Source organism: Engystomops pustulosus, chromosome 4 (genome assembly GCF_040894005.1).
Source record: "Engystomops pustulosus chromosome 4, aEngPut4.maternal, whole genome shotgun sequence".
NCBI classification, from domain to species: domain Eukaryota; kingdom Metazoa; phylum Chordata; class Amphibia; order Anura; family Leptodactylidae; genus Engystomops; species Engystomops pustulosus.
This window is the reverse complement of record NC_092414.1, coordinates 205,540,593-205,557,047: the sequence shown is the minus strand read 5'-3', so window position 1 is coordinate 205,557,047 and position 16,455 is coordinate 205,540,593. Positions and strand designations below refer to the sequence as shown.

At 38.9% G+C, this 16,455-nt stretch overlaps 1 protein-coding gene and 1 long non-coding RNA gene across 7 annotated transcripts in view; one reads left to right on the top strand and one right to left on the bottom strand.

Annotated features, from left to right (window-relative positions):
- The window catches only part of NFIX (nuclear factor I X), a 141,779-nt gene that overhangs the window by 44,859 nt on the left and 80,465 nt on the right, over positions 1-16,455 (bottom strand). For 5 of the 6 annotated variants that reach the window (XM_072149589.1, XM_072149588.1, XM_072149592.1 and 2 more), the window contains one exon: positions 13,999-14,530. In XM_072149589.1, coding sequence (XP_072005690.1) covers positions 13,999-14,530 — 532 coding nt within the window. Of the gene's footprint in view, positions 1-13,998; positions 14,531-14,781; positions 15,434-16,455 lie in introns of those variants that run through there. The other variant, XM_072149591.1, reaches the window with a different exon arrangement.
- The window catches only part of LOC140128147 (uncharacterized), a 92,497-nt gene that overhangs the window by 49,378 nt on the left and 26,664 nt on the right, over positions 1-16,455 (top strand). The window lies entirely within an intron of this gene.

The window sequence follows — 16,455 nt, the reverse complement described above, 5'->3', positions numbered from 1 at the left end:
AGTGAGAGGGTTAGACTAAACCACCTGCAGAGGAGAAAGGAGGGGGCCACCAAAAGCCTGAGGCCAAGTTGACACAGATTAGTGCAAGAGTGTCAGAGGTCAATGAGACAATGATTACAAGGTCATGACAGCAATAACACAGACACGTGTCACATATATTACACACACATGCCCGGCCTAGACACAAGCGCTGCCGCTGTGCTCTCCTAAGATGTACACTAGCTTTTCCTTTTATTAATAGATAAAACTAATATACAAAATTTAAAAAAAAACATCTAATTGCTTTAGGACCCAGTTCACATCTAATTTCTGTTACTGGTGAAATGTATTTTATCATTACCTGCAAACTAATCCATATCTTCCACATAACATTTTAATATTTTTCATATTTTATATGTTTATCCTGGTTTTGCAAATAGGGGGCAAGCGTGTTGTTACCACAGCCGAATACATGTAAATGAACATTTATTATATAACTGGCTGTGGTCATCACAAAGCAAGACAACTATATCTAGAAGAGGGATGATATTTTTCAGTTTTATTAGTTTGCTTAGACCACTTTTAGCTCTTATATCTTCTTTCCAATTCGCTGTCTTTGGCTTTTGGGTTGTGGATCCGCTACTTGCCAGGGCCCTACCAATCCAAAAATGTTTCGAGGAAATTTGTCATTTAGGAAATATTGAAATATTTGTCACAGTTGATATTCTATGAGGCATATACAGTATATTGCGGTATAACAGTAGACCTTGGACTGGCCAAAGAGCTTGAAGTCCAATGAAAATATATTACATTAAACATGTTGGTAAATGTGGTCGGCCTATTGTGGTTAGGATTAGCCCTGGGGTTTACGTCCTTGGGTTTATTTGACAGATATCATATATCAAAAATATATATTATAGGAAATATTCCAGACGTAGGTGAAGGTCTCAGACCTTGTGTGTATAATAGTGGCAGTCATTCGCAGCGCTGCAGAAAGGTCTGACAACATTTCATTACTGGCCCTCGGTTTGTAAAAAACATAGCAGGAATGCTCCTAGGGCAGAAGTAGGCATCGCTCCTTTCCAGTCCTTCCCCAGGGGCCAAGGTCAGGGGAACTCCTGTAGTACACCAGTATTGGCACACGAGTGACCACACAGGCCTCACGCACACGGCCATACGGTCTTTTCTGTTTTGTATATACAGCCATTGGAAAGCATGGGGCCGTATGCCTGCCATATATATGGCCTTATAGACAGCTGTTTTAATACGTCCTCTACACGTTCGCGTTCATGGGGCCTAAGTCTTCTAAAAGCTGGGACATTATTTTGGTGGCAACTCATTCGGCACACGGTGTAAAGTAGGGATTTTTCTCCATATATCTAGATACATAACAATGCTGAGAGTTAGAATGTGTCTGTAGAGGACAGAGACACATACAAAGCTTAGAACACCGTGTAATTTTTTTTTAGCAGCAGTTTGAGCATACGGAGCCAAAACTGTATACATGTGTTGTACAGAATTCTAATTAAACATGCCATAGACATGAGGTCACTGCGAAACTTCACTTTTAAAGGGGAAACGGCACCAAATTCTCTGTTTCCAGGGTTAGTATACTTTGGCATTATACACAGCTTCAAGAGTATATAACATGAAGATCTTTATATGCAAGTACTCCTTTTTTTTGTTTTTCATCAAATGGAATTCCCTAGCAGAGATTTTTAATTTTTCCTATTATTTCTTCATCGGTTGGGTGTGGTCCCCTGCACAGTTTCCAAGCACAAAGCGTTAAATCAAGGATTTTCCAAACAATCTGCAGAGTTATTAACTATACAATTGTGAATTTACCCTTATTTTCTTCTTAAAGTTTCCTTTTATGTAAAATGGAATCAAAAGAGAAGAATTCTCTCAGATTTACTTTGTAGTAGGTTCTATCCTCTATGTACATGACTGCATTTAATATTGTTTTTGTTGCCTGAGGGGTAATCTGACATGTGCCCTGGGGCATATTATATACTAACCCTATATTCTGTAGCTGGGGGAATAGTTTGGTTTATGGTACAACAACTTTAAAGCTCATTAAGTATATGGTCTAGGTCCATTTTCGTTCTGGCAGAAGGGAGAACAAGACCGGCCCTTCAATCTTCCCCATAGTATAGGGGTTTTAACTCAAAAACAAGCACAGACACCAGACATGTCATACATGTTCCCAGGCAATTCACTGTTATAATCAGATGTCAACATAGAAGCTGGACTGTCCACAGAGCTTGTGCCGCTCCCACCTCTGAACATGGACATTTTACAAGCAATGTATGGTACAAATCACAAGTGATAGCAGTAAAACAAAAGTCGTGGCCCACGTTACATACTGTCAAATGTGGTGATACAGCAATAAAATGACACATGGTAGTGCGCTGTAATACTAGAAATGTTCTGCCCAAAGATTATTAGTGTTCTAAATGGAATCAACATCAAGGAATAATATATACATAAAATATCAAATACAAAAGTTTTCTGTTATACAACACGTTTAGTGTGATTGTAATATTGAACTTTTTCAATGACTGTATTCAAAGGATTAACACACATTGATAGTCCTGGATTTTTACCATCTTTTTTGGAGTACTGAGGACCAACTAATTTCAGTACATTCTTTTGAAGTCTTGTCCCCTCACTCCTGTAAAGGACTTAAGGATTAAGACTCGGCATCAGAGCAGATTGGCATCTTCATAAAAGCCTTCTTAAAGCGGCCCATACACATGACAGCCAAACATTGCAATTTCACTGGGACCAGCTGACCGAATAACATATATAGGCCGGTCCTTTGTGTGTTCCCCCAATGACGGAAGTCAGAATTTTGCCGTTTGTACGTACTGAGATAAGCAGCACTTGGAGAATCCTTGCTATTCACATATGGAGACTCTACTAGGCTGTGTATAGAGGATTCAGGTGACATGGCTGTCTGCTGAACAAGCAATGGTCCAGCAGTTGTCAGTGTGACAGACGTGACTCTAAGGCCCTCATTTATCGAAAACCGTGAAAATAGCGCTATGTGCAGTTTGCCTGTGAAGTGTGCTGGAGCGTGGTGCCCGTTCTGCATGAATCTGGCACTCGCTGCACGGTCCCAATGTGCACCGAAACGCCCCTTTTAATGGCGAATTTCGCATCTGGTAAAAGTGCAGCCGCGACACAAATAAGTTGTGTGCGATACAAATGTGGCGTGGACACTTCTTAAATGCATGTGTAAGCTGTGTGCACATAACAGCACGTGCAAAGTCTTTTTCTTTTTAAATTCTAAAATCTGATCTAAAAAATTCCTTTGATGTCCCCCATGATTGCAGTAATAATGGACTTTCAGCTTTGCAATTCTGCATAATATGTCTGCAGGCCTTTATTAGATCCATAATGACAGGTAAATATCTTTTGTTTTACCCTCTTGGTCCCTATTTAGATCCCAAAAACACTATATTTTCAGTTCTATTGCAATTTTATTCTAGTCTCGAATATCTCTGTATATTTCTAAAGGGCTTCACATCTTATCTACATTTTGCCTACATGGCAGCATCGATACCAGATACCAGATTGGTTCTGGGGGGAGAATAAATCTTGTAATATTCAGCTGTATGGAGCACAGTGCATGGCATGCAGAGTGCCTAAGCTTCCTTACATGGAGCCGAAGTTAATATTTAGGCCGAATGAACTTCCACTATTACCCAGATCGTGAATAATTGTGCAGATGATTTCAAAGCAACCGAAAATATTTTCATTATGATTCTTTACAACTTTAGACCAAAAGTTGTGCACTTTACACTCTCTGCAGCTGCCTTTTGAAGTCTTACCTGAAAGAATAGCGCATGTCCTAGGGATAGATGAATAACAGTACAAGAGATGAGAATGTGTCTAAAAAAAGCTTTCATCAAACTGCTACAGGCCAAAAAGTAATGATTAATCATGTTCTATTTGTCACTATTGCATAACCCTGAAAGTGTTCTCAATCACTGATAGGATCTTTAGATTTAGCTGATAATTGTATAAAAATGTCATCTTACTAGAGGATCACCTCGTGTTATTATGATCATGCACATGCCTTAAAATGCCTGATCAGTGTGTATATTACAATACTAGGAGAATTTTGAAGCTTTTTTTGTTGGGATACTCCTTCCACTTGTTCCAGATCTCAGTCATTTTTACATTTGTTCTTGTCTTAAAGTAATGTATGTGAACCCCTTACTGATTGTACAGCCGCATGAAATTTATGGTGCTCTACAAATAAACAATAATAATAATTTGGGGATTTAATGCTGGAACAAAGTCAAAAGGGAATGTCTAAAACTCTGAATGATAGAAAATGGTGCCCATAATGGATGTCTAATGTTTTGCCATTTACCCGAACATCAACCTGAACTTTGGACTCCCATTTAGAGAAGAGCCGTTCCACAGGGGGCCTCTATAAGTACCTAGAGCCCAAAATGTGCATAATCAGCCCCGGTTCACACATCCGAAATGTTTACTAAGCCACCTTTAGGGCGTTATTTACTTCATTAGAACAGAATTGGGGTTCACACCCTGTAATGTATCTGCTGTGAAGCTCCTGTAGGCCATGCATGACTCTTTTCATTCACTACTGTGTGTTTTATGCCATAATTGCCCCAGACGAGAACACCTCTTTAAAACCAAAAGGGTTGTAGGGAGCAGGGGCAGTTGTCCACAGGGTTACTGGAGAGAACAGTGGGGGGAATTCATAAGACGTGTGTTTTGGATTGTAATTCTCCCGCACTGGCAGTCCGGCGTCCATATCTACTAAGAGGCTCTGGCAAACACCCTGCCAGTTCAGTCCTGTAGACATGTAGAACTGGTGTAGACTATATTAAATCTGGGGGACTTAGCGTTCGCGCCCATGACTGCCCTCCGCCCAACCCACTCCTCTTCTGCTTCCTGACCCGATATGCCCATAGTGGCATGTGGGTCAGGGATGCCAGCAAACTGGTGCGGAGGGGGGAATTCATTTGCCTTTGCCACTAAACTGGCAGAGAAGGCATAATGAATCCCCCACCCCCAATGTATCAACCAATGTTTTCTTGTTAGTTGCAAAATTATAGTTTGCAGTAGTCACAAATGGATATGTGTTAATAACTGTACGCCATATATCTAAGCTTCCAAAGCCCCAATACATTTTACATGAGTAGGATATTCCTTTTTTTTTTTTTTTAGATTTAAGGCTGTTTAATTAGGTTCATACCTTGTTTAAAAATAGAATTAGAATGTAAATTACAGTAATTAATAATCTTATTTGCATGTAGTATTGGTTAATAAATTATACATTTCCAAATGATAAAATTTCTTATGATAAAGAGTAACTATTTTTTGGGAAAAAATTTTGAATAGGCCATGTAGCAAGAACATAATAAGGGCAGTAAGTAAATAATATAGAGGGTATAGAAAGAAAAAGAATTGGAGGATACCTGTAAAAGTTAAAAAAAAAAACACCAAAAAGAGACAATTAGGTGAGAAATTTAGCTACCTAATACAACAGCTCCTGGGTACTAGGTGGTCAAAGAGACTGAAAGTTTAGAGTGTGGAAATTCAAGTCAAAGGAAGTGTGAAAAGAACTGTGCAGGAAGGGTTAATATGTGAATAAACACAAGCACAGGCGCACAATGCTCCACTGTGTAAGAGCAGCTCTACCCTCCACTATATACCTCTCTACACCTCCAAATACCTCCCCTCTGCCAGAGCAAACACACACCGGGTAAACTAACTAGAGGACAAAGCAGAGACAAATGTCACCTACAGGTGCATGTTACTGTCCTCAGCTGAACCTCTGACTTGCTGTGATATGGTCTCCAGCATATTGAAACTACTGTCACATCTTATAAAGCTTCTGATTTTCTGATTAACCCTGCAATGTAACATAATTATCACTTATTCAGACACCATTATTACCTACATAAAGGATTAGTATAGTATGTAACTACCTGGGCCTCTTCTTATCCTAGAAATAATATCATATAAACTCCTATTTCTCTTAGCACTCATGTAACATTTTGTTATAGTAATTCAGATTCTGATCCATATACATATTACCCTCTAACCCCGGCTCCTGATCCTTTTATTAGCCCGGTAACATCTTATTACAGTAACCCGGCTCCTGATCCTTTTATTAGCCCGGTAACATCTTATTACAGTAACCCGGCTCCTGACCCTCTTATTACCCCAGTAACATTGTATTACAGTAACCCGGCTCCTGATCCTCTTATTACCCCTGTAACATCTTATTACAGTAACCCGGCTCCTGATCCTCTTATTACCCCAGTAACATCTTATTACAGTAACTCGGCTCCTGATCCTCTTATTACCCCAGTAACATTGTATTACAGTAATCCGGCTCCTGATCCTCTTATTACCCCAGTAACATCTTATTACAGTAACCCGGCTCCTGATCCTCTTATTACCCCTGTAACATCTTATTACAGTAACCCGGCTCCTGATCCTCTTATTACCCCTGTAACATCTTATTACAGTAACCCGGCTCCTGATCCTCTTATTACCCTGTAACATCTTATTACAGTAACCCGGCTCCTGATCCTCTTATTACCCCTGTAACATCTTATTACAGTAACCCGGCTCCTGATCCTCTTATTACCCCTGTAACATCTTATTACAGTAACCCGGCTCCTGATCCTCTTACTACCCCTGTAACATCTTATTACAGTAACCCGGCTCCTGATCCTCTTATTACCCTGTAACATCTTATTACAGTAACCCGTCTCCTGATCCTCTTATTACCCCTGTAACATCTTATTACAGTAACCCGGCTCCTGATCCTCTTATTACCCTGTAACATCTTATTACAGTAACCCGGTTCCTGATCCTCTTATTACCCCTGTAACATCTTATTACAGTAACCCGGCTCCTGATCCTCTTACTACCCCTGTAACATCTTATTACAGTAACCCGGCTCCTGATCCTTTTATTACCCTGTAACATCTTATTACAGTAACCCGTCTCCTGATCCTCTTATTACCCCTGTAACATCTTATTACAGTAACCCGGCTCCTGATCCTCTTATTACCCTGTAACATCTTATTACAGTAACCCGGTTCCTGATCCTCTTATTACCCCTGTAACATCTTATTACAGTAACCCGGCTCCTGATCCTCTTACTACCCCTGTAACATCTTATTACAGTAACCCGGCTCCTGATCCTCTTATTACCCTGTAACATCTTATTACAGTAACCCGGCTCCTGATCCTCTTATTACCCCTGTAACATGTTATTACAGTAACCCGGCTCCTGATCCTCTTACTACCCCTGTAACATCTTATTACAGTAACCCGGCTCCTGATCCTCTTATTACCCCTGTAACATCTTATTACAGTAACCCGGCTCCTGATCCTCTTATTACCCCTGTAACATCTTATTACAGTAACCCGGCTCCTGATCCTCTTATTACTCTGTAACATCTTATTACAGTAACCCGGCTCCTGATCCTCCTATTACCCCTGTAACATCTTATTACAGTAACCCGGCTCCTGATCCTCTTATTACCCTGTAACATCTTATTACAGTAACCCGGCTCCTGATCCTCTTATTACCCCTGTAACATCTTATTCCAGTAACACGGCTCCTGATCCTCTTATTACCCCTGTAACATCTTATTACAGTAACCCGGCTCCTGATCCTCTTATTACCCATATAACATCTTATTACAGTAACCCGGCTCCTGATCCTCTTATTACTCCTGTAACATCTTATTACAGTAACCCGGCTCCTGATCCTTTTATTACCCCTGTTAACATCTTATTACAGTAACAGTTCAAACACAAAATATTTATATTCTTAGTGAATTATATTCAATTAAAAAAGGACTTTTATGAATTACTGCCTAATTCATTTACATACGAACTACTTCACTGTTCATTCAGTTTTTCATGTGTATAGTCATATTGAATAGTACTCTCTGATTGGCTTTTTGTAGTGGGTGGGGACAAACAGCTGTTAATAGAGCTTGGGAATTGAATAAATGAAATAAACAATGCACTGGAATTTATATTGAATGGGGATATTGGAGCCAAGGTATTCTATATAGAGCAATGTGTTTTTTTGATTGACACCTTCAGGGTCTCTCCTTTGCACTGTCCTCTCTCCCTCCACCCCCACCTCAGGAAGGAAGGATTGCCAGAGTCCCCATACTCTGTCCCCAACGTCTGTTCGATCACAGATGTCTCCGTGAGAGGAAATTCAGCTGCTCCCCTGTTTATTTGGCAAGAGAAAAGTTGGAACAGAGAACATAAAAATAAGAGGGAGGAGAGGAGTCACTCCTGCATTGCCAGGGGTTCCCAGTGAAACCAAAGGGACACAACGACATGGCAGGGAGAAACCAAGTGTAAATGAAATGTAACTATAACATTGAGTGTCCTCTCTACCACATGCTAAATGAAGGGGATGGATAGGACTGAAAGAGAAGAGACTGAGTTTTTACGCGTACTGAACGTTGTTCAACCCTAGTTGACAACCTCCTATGGACTTGTAGTTGTCAGAAGCAGTATCCTAGAAACACATTGCAACTAAGGATGATACTGGATTTTACAAACTTTATCAGCATTCCAAATTCTAAGAAGAGGAACTAAGCAGAGAGTAAGCAAGACCAATGGACACTTTGGTCTTGTCTTACAGATATGTGTTCTTGTTTTTTAATTTGTGAAAGTGGAGCATTTCCATTCATCATTCCAAGCCTTATCATTCTATGAATTTCCTATTTTAAAAAAAAAAGCCAAAAACTTGCAGCTTCCAGCTTAACACCTGAGTTACAGATGACTCCTAGTTACAGTCGGACCTCTTAGTCCAGAAACAAAAAAGAAACAACAGCACCACTGATCTTAAAAAGATCCGGCGGTGGGTGCAGACTGTTGATACAGGTTTACAGATCCCAAGGTAACAATGATTGAAGAAGAAAACTGCAGCACAGTTCAGGATCAGATAAACAATCTGGTTACCACTAAGCTTCTTTATAAAGCATTGATGATATGCTGCTTTGCGGTCGAAACGTTGCATGATGGGTGAATAAAGACACCAGATTGACCATCAAATCTAGAGCTACGCTGAATTCTTCTTCAGTAATTGGACCTCTTAGTCCACTATGACCTCTGGTGAAGATTTTTGGATATTAGTAATTTACTGCACTTTAATAGTCCCAGTAATTATCAGCTGTAAGGTGTCTGCAAAAACCAACTATCACAGGGCCAAAAATAATTGTCTGCAGTTACACTTTGCTAGTATACTGTCCGATTTACATACAAATTCAACTTAAGAACAAGCCTACAGAACCTTTTACATAGTCCAGGAACTGCCTCTATTTATTCCATTTGGATAATCAACATTGTGCTCCCAAATTGCCTGGCCAATCCAGAAATGTTGATTTTCAGGGCATTGCAATAAGTTATGGGCATTGTCCAGTGGCCATATAATCTGGAGTGTTGTGGCGATATAATGGCACACTTTGACCCGTGAAAAATATTCATGGTGGGAAAATGAAATGTATAAAAAGTTATAGAAAGTCACAAATAACACGGTATTAAACATGTGTTTTACTGTTCTCTTATCTGTCTATATGTGATCTAGTTTTACTTTGTTCAGTAAGTTATGTATAAAAATAGATTTAATAGACTGTAAGCTCTTGTGAGCAGGGCCCTCACTCCTATTTTTCATTTGACCTTGTTATTACTCTGTAATGTCTTATTTTTTTTGTATATGTTCACCATGATTTGTAAAGTGCCGCAGGATAGGATGACGCTATATAAGTAAATTAATTATTTCTTCTGTACTTGTTTTATAGGCCAACAAATACAGAAATGACTTTTTGTACCTTCATGTACTTTATAACTTAAACTGTATGTAACAAGTACCAACCACCAACCGTTAGTTGTCAAAGGTTAGTCCTAGATATTATCAGGGCCTAAGAAAACATTACTTGTTATAATCCTAACATGTGAAGGTCAATGAGGACATCAAATGACTAATATGTACTATTTCTATAAATAGGTTGCCGGATCTTCTACTTTTTAAAATTTCTGCGTTGCTTTGAAATTCTTACACTAATGGGTTAACAGAAGCAGTAAAATCTTTTGGATTTGTGACCTATCATATTCAGCTGCTGGTGTTTATGTCAGAAATTAATTTCCTATTTAGAGATAACAAACTTAGTAGACAGAATACAGATGGTATTAATGTGACAACTTCCCATATACAAGACTCTGGACAACCTGTAATTTTATGTGGTTTTCTTTTACAGGTGTTCGTTTTTTAACATACCTTCTCTTCACAGCATAGGTCAACCTAAACCGAAGGGAGCTATGTGACACATTTTGAGTATGCTACTCCCACTACATGTAGACATGTAGGAGGTGACACTGACATGTAGGAGGAGCTGTGTGCTATAGAAAATGCTCCTCCCAACAGAGGGTGACACTGACATGTAGGAGGAGCTGTGTGCTATAGAAAATGCTCCTCCCAACAGAGGGTGACTGACATGTAGGAGGAGCTGTGTGCTATAGAGAATGCTCCTCCCAACAGAGGGTGACACTGGCATGTAGGAGGAGCTGTGTGCTATAGAAAATGCTCCTCCCAACAGAGGGTGACACTGACATATAGGAGGAGCTGTGTGCTATAGAGAATGCTCCTCCCAACAGAGGGTGACACTGACAGGAAGGAGGAGCTGTGCGCTATAGAGAATACTCCTCCCAACAGAGGGTGACACTGACAGGAAGGAGGAGCTGTGCGCTATAGAGAATGCTCCTCCCAACAGAGGGTGACACTGACATGTAGGAGGAGCTGTGTGCTATAGAGAATGCTCCTCCCAACAGAGGGTGACACTGACATGTAGGAGGAGCTGTGTGCTATAGAAAATGCTCCTCCCAATAGAGGGTGACACTGACATGTAGGAGGAGCTGTGTGCTATAGAGAATGCTCCTCCCAACAGAGGGTGACTCTGACATGTAGGAGGAGCTGTGTGCTATAGAAAATGCTCCTCCCAATAGAGGGTGACACTGACATGTAGGAGGAGCTGTGTGCTATAGAGAATGTTCCTCCCAACAGAGGGTGACTCTGACATGTAGGAGGAGCTGTGTGCTATAGAGAATGCTCCACCCAACAGAGGGTGACTCTGACATGTAGGAGGAGCTGTGTGCTATAGAGAATGCTCCACCCAACAGAGGGTGACTCTGACATGTAGGAGGAGCTGTGTGCTATAGAGAATGCTCCTCCCAACAGAGAGTGTAAAAAGAGTAAAACCTCTCTTTTGGGTGTAAATATTCCCCATGTTGGTGCCTTTTGTAGTTTCTGCCTTGTTGACATCTTTATTTTATAAATACTGGACCCCCCCCCCCCCCCAGTGTATCCATTTTTAGTCTCTGAGTGTTATAGTTATATCTTATTTTTTGCATCTACAACATAAGCTAAGCCCCAGATTTTCAGTGTAAAACTATTATAGCTGACATATGGAAGATTCTGTATACACATGAGGGAGCATTATATTAGTTTGATCTTCTTTTAAAAGAGAATATTGATATTTTTAATATTGACGAGGCCACAACTCTTTTACTGCGTCCTGTACCCAATGGCAGACACAGTAAATCCGCACACCCGCAGAGAGCTGTGCATGGTGTGACACATGTGCTGGGTCATAGGTTATGTCCTCCTCTGCGGGCGCTCTCATCTTTCTGACACTTCTAACAGTAAATTATTTTTTACATTCACCCGAGGAATTTCAGGTCCTGTTTTTGTATTTGATTTTTTTTTTTTTTGCCACTAGTAAAAATATATATTTTTTATATATTCTCTGTATAGGCAGCATGTAAACTCTTGTGAGGTCCTCATGTCTATAGTTTCATACAACTGTTCTTACTCTGTAATATCTTATTCTGTTTGATCTTTAAAGTGCTGCAGAATATGATGGCGCTATAGAGATGAAGATTTATTATTATTATTATTATTATTACAATTTATTGTAACATGCATAGGTAATCGTAATGTTTGAAAGTAAGGATTATCTAAAAATGTAAAATTTCCATGGAGCTCAAGAACAATCAAGTTGAGCCAGTGTGTTTAGTAGAGATTCGTGGTGCAAGATGGCGGCTCTTGTGGAAGAGCCATTTTTTGTAGCAACAATTATGGAAGTTGGGTCTACCGGGTGTCTTTGCATTGATGCTAAACTTTTTTTTGACTCTGCAGAGAATTATTAAATTGTCACATAGTATTATTTTAAGGATACACCCATTCCACACACCATCTACACGTTTTAACATTTACATAATATGTAATGTTGTATGTTCATCTTCACATCTTATCCTTTAATTTTAGTGTGTAATGTCCCTTCTAATGACCAAGCTATTGCTGTTTCGAGATTTTAGGGCAAGTTGACAATATATATACTTTACTACTTTATGTTAATGAGTTGTGCCACCACTTTATGCTTTCTTATGTCCTTATTTTACCTATACTAAAGAATTTTTTTAGTATATACTGTGTTATTTACACCACTACCAGTTTAATTTAACACTAACCAGTAACCATTATAATAGATATGTAAAGGTGTCATATCAAAACAGCATGAGAATTTACAGTGAACCCGATACAGCACATGCAAATAAGCTGGAAAAAATATGTTTGTTTAGTACTATATAGATGAGAAATAAAGCAGTAAGCTCAGCCTTACAGTTTATAGGAAAGTTATTGGCAGGATTGGAAGCAGATTTATTTTATCGTTAAAAGAACAGGGCATAGATTCAAGATTTATATTATGTATATATATATATATATATATATACTATATATGTTTGGTTTTTTCACAAAGCCTTGGAAATTTTAAATCATTGTCCTAAAGAAAATAAAAATTACTTTGATTTGTTGTTCACTTATATACACTTATAGTTAACTAGAAAAACCTAATATTACTTCTGCAGAACATCCCATAAAAGAATGTGACGTGTCAAAACTAAGTATGCTTGTACACTTCTGCATGCGTCTTTTATATAGATGTATATATAAACGTGCGTGTGGGTATACATTTTATATGTACAGGTGGTCCTCTACTTAAGGTGACTCGACTTGTTACAGACAGACCTCTCTTCCTCCTGTGACCTCAGGTTATTTTAGTTCCTGGCTGCAACGATCATCTGTAAGGTGTCTGTAATGAAGTTTTATTGATGATCCTTGTTCCCATGACAGCAAAAAATTTTGAAAATCTTATTGACACATGGGGAAAAAAATATGTCTACAATTATGAAATATACCAGTTCTGACTTGCATAAAAATTCGACTTAAGAACAAACCTAAAGAACCTGTCTTGTACAAAACCCAGGGACTGCCTGCTTATATGTATAGGCCAGAGAAAGACTTTACTAAGGATCAAAAAAGTCAAATTTGTGGTAATCAAAGTATCTCAATAGCCCATGTACATAGGTAAATATTAGTAAATAAAGGGTTGCCCTATATATGAAGGACTTCTCATTTAAATATCTGTTATTTCAGTGTTGAATTTTCATGTTTATAGCTTCTGGGGTACATAAATTCATTGTATTGAAGCGCATTTATATACATTGATGCTTTTAGATCAATGGTAACCACTGTCTATTCATAACACATAACTCAACATATTGATCTTTTTCTTTTTACCGATCTCATTTTTAGAAATGTGAAAAGCATAGTGGAGATTTCTCAGTACAATAGGAGGTAGAGGCCTTGTAGACCTTTAAGTAGATATAGAAATCCCTTTAAATCTACTGCTAGGCCGCAGTGCTTTTTAGGCCTAAATATAACTTATGCGATGAAACCATTAAAATTTACTGTAAAAATTAAATTAAATGAGATATAATGGTCCATTTTACACCCGGCCAGTTTTCTCTTGATTCTAGCGCAGATGTCTGAATTCTGTCATAATTTAAATGCATTTTTAGATCTGACGTAAGAATGTTAGGTTGCACAAGACGTGTGTGTAAAATAGGCGCAATAACTCCAAGACTTACCAGGTGTGTGGACGAAGAAGGCCAGGTAGAGGTCCAGTTCTTTGATGGACACTCCAATGTGATGCGGCTGAACGCACAGCCCTGGGTTGGAGCACTGGGGTGACTTATAGAGACGTTCCCCATCTGTGCTCTCCAGCGGAATCCCCTTAAACAGGATGACCATCACCAGGTCCAACCTCCACACCTTATCTGCCTGGCGAAGGCAGTCAATCCTCCGAATTTTGCCCTTCTGATCTGGGTTAGAGAGGACACAACACGGAGGCTTTTTCCCGGTGATGGTCAGGACAAAGTCCTCTCGGAACTCTGGCCGGATGTCTTTCCTCAGCTTGGCCAAGAGCCGTGACGCCCACTTCTGCTTGATCTCAGGCTTCTCCCCCAATAATTCGTCCTTCACCGCCCTCTCTTCATCCTTTGACATCCGTTTCTCATGCTTCTTAAAGTATTTGCGCTTCCTTGCTTGAAGATTAAACCATGTGTATGAGAATGCACGCACATGGGGAAGAAGAGCTTCGATGAAGGGGTGAAATTCATCCTGGAAGAGCAGAAGAAGGGTAAACATATAGTATTAAAGAAGAGAAAAAAAAGTGAAGGCATTTTTAAACGTAAAATTAAAAAAAAACAAAATTTTAAGTGAATAAAATGCATTGAAGCCTTATGAATAAATAATTATTGTTCTTTTTTATATTAAGTTTTTATGAATATGGGAGAAATAACAGTGAATGTAACAACATATCTACTTTATAAAAATAATGGGAATAAGTTTGAAAGAGGGGAAATTGTTACCATCTCTTGGTGTCATATCGAACTTCTGTAGAAATTTAAAACCATCCAATTTCGGAGCTCATCAGTATAAGAATGAGGGAAACAGAGAGCAATGGGCTGGACAAGTATTTGCAGGAATATAAATGATGAAATTAAAAGAGTGAATTGGATCACAAAAATATAACTAAAATATGAAAACTATTGATATTAAAAATGCTTTAAGAAACAAAAAGCTATTCCTTTTTATGAAAATTTAGAAGCAATACAAAAATAATTAAATTAAAATGATATTTCCCTAAAGCAGGAAAATCCTAATGTCAGGGGCCTAAAATTAAAAAAAAAAATGCAGACAAAAATTCCAGATGAACAGAAAGCAACAGAGAAAAATAAAAAGTCGTCCGAAGAATAAGGAAGGTGAATGGGCTAAAAATTAAATGAATAGAATTATTGCAGATCTGTATTAAAAAAAACAGAAAATAGCAAAATGAACGGAAAAAGAGTCTGATGGAAAAAAATAATTATTTTTCGAATGGCAGCTTTGCGTAAAAGAGAGCTTTTTTTTTTCCCCCTTTCTGTTTAAACTCTCCCTTTCTTTCTTTCTCTCTCTCTCACGTTCCCCCTCTCTCCTGCTTTCACTCTCCGTGCTGAATTGGTGGCCAGCATCGATGCCAGGGAAAAGAGAGAGGAAAAAAAAAAAGCAAGAGAGAGAGAGACTGATTGGAACGGACCCACCTTTTTGGCAAAGTGAAGTGAAGAAGCCAGCCAATAGCAGAGAGAAGGGAGGGGAGAGAGGAAGAGAGGGAAGGGAGGAGGGAGGTGTAGAGCTAAGGAGAAAGAGGGAGAGCGTGAAAAAAAATATTGAAGGCAGAAAAAGGTTTTGCCAAAACAGACAACTTAAAAAAAAAAATTAAAAAATAATGAAAGCATACACAAAACTTTGCCGCTTTTACTTTCTCTAAATTGATGAGACGGAGTCCCTGGCTGCTCTATTGTGGCTCGTTATCTTCATTATTATTTATTTTGGTTTCATTTTTATTTTTGATTTATTTTGCCATGCAGGTTTTGGCACAAGAAATAAAACAGTCGCTCATGGCTGGGGATGGTGCGTGTTAGGGAGGGGGGGGGGGTGGAGATGAAGCAGATGCCTGTTTGCTGTCCGTGTATATTGTTTCTAGCTTTGTTTTTTTTTTTTTCCATTAAATACCTAAGCGTGCTAATCATCTAAATACCTTACTCGCTCCTTTCAGAAAGTTAACAAATAAAGCAGCCTCCATTATTAGTGATCTGATATATGAAATATCCCTTTTCCCTTTTCCTCCCTCTCTCTGCCACTCATGTCTCGATCAGTCGTTCTCTGCGGTTTTGCTGGCACTGCCCAGTATGTTTCAGCCAAGTCACACATTTTAAAGACGCTGCTTTTTCAGAGTAAATCTCCCTCTCCTGTATTTCCAGATTTTTTTTCCATTTTCCCTCCGTACCCTCTCTCTTCCTACTATCCCACACTCTACGTTTAACCCCTTCTGCATTGAGGACTAAAGCCCTATAGCTTTACATGTCCGCGGTGACCTTCATTCCTCTCTTCTCCTTTCATTTTATACGTGTTTGTTTCTGTTTGATTTTTTGTTTTTTTTTAAACCTACCGGACCAAGTTTACATATAAAATGTAGTATTTCTGGATTTTTTTTTCTTCTTTAC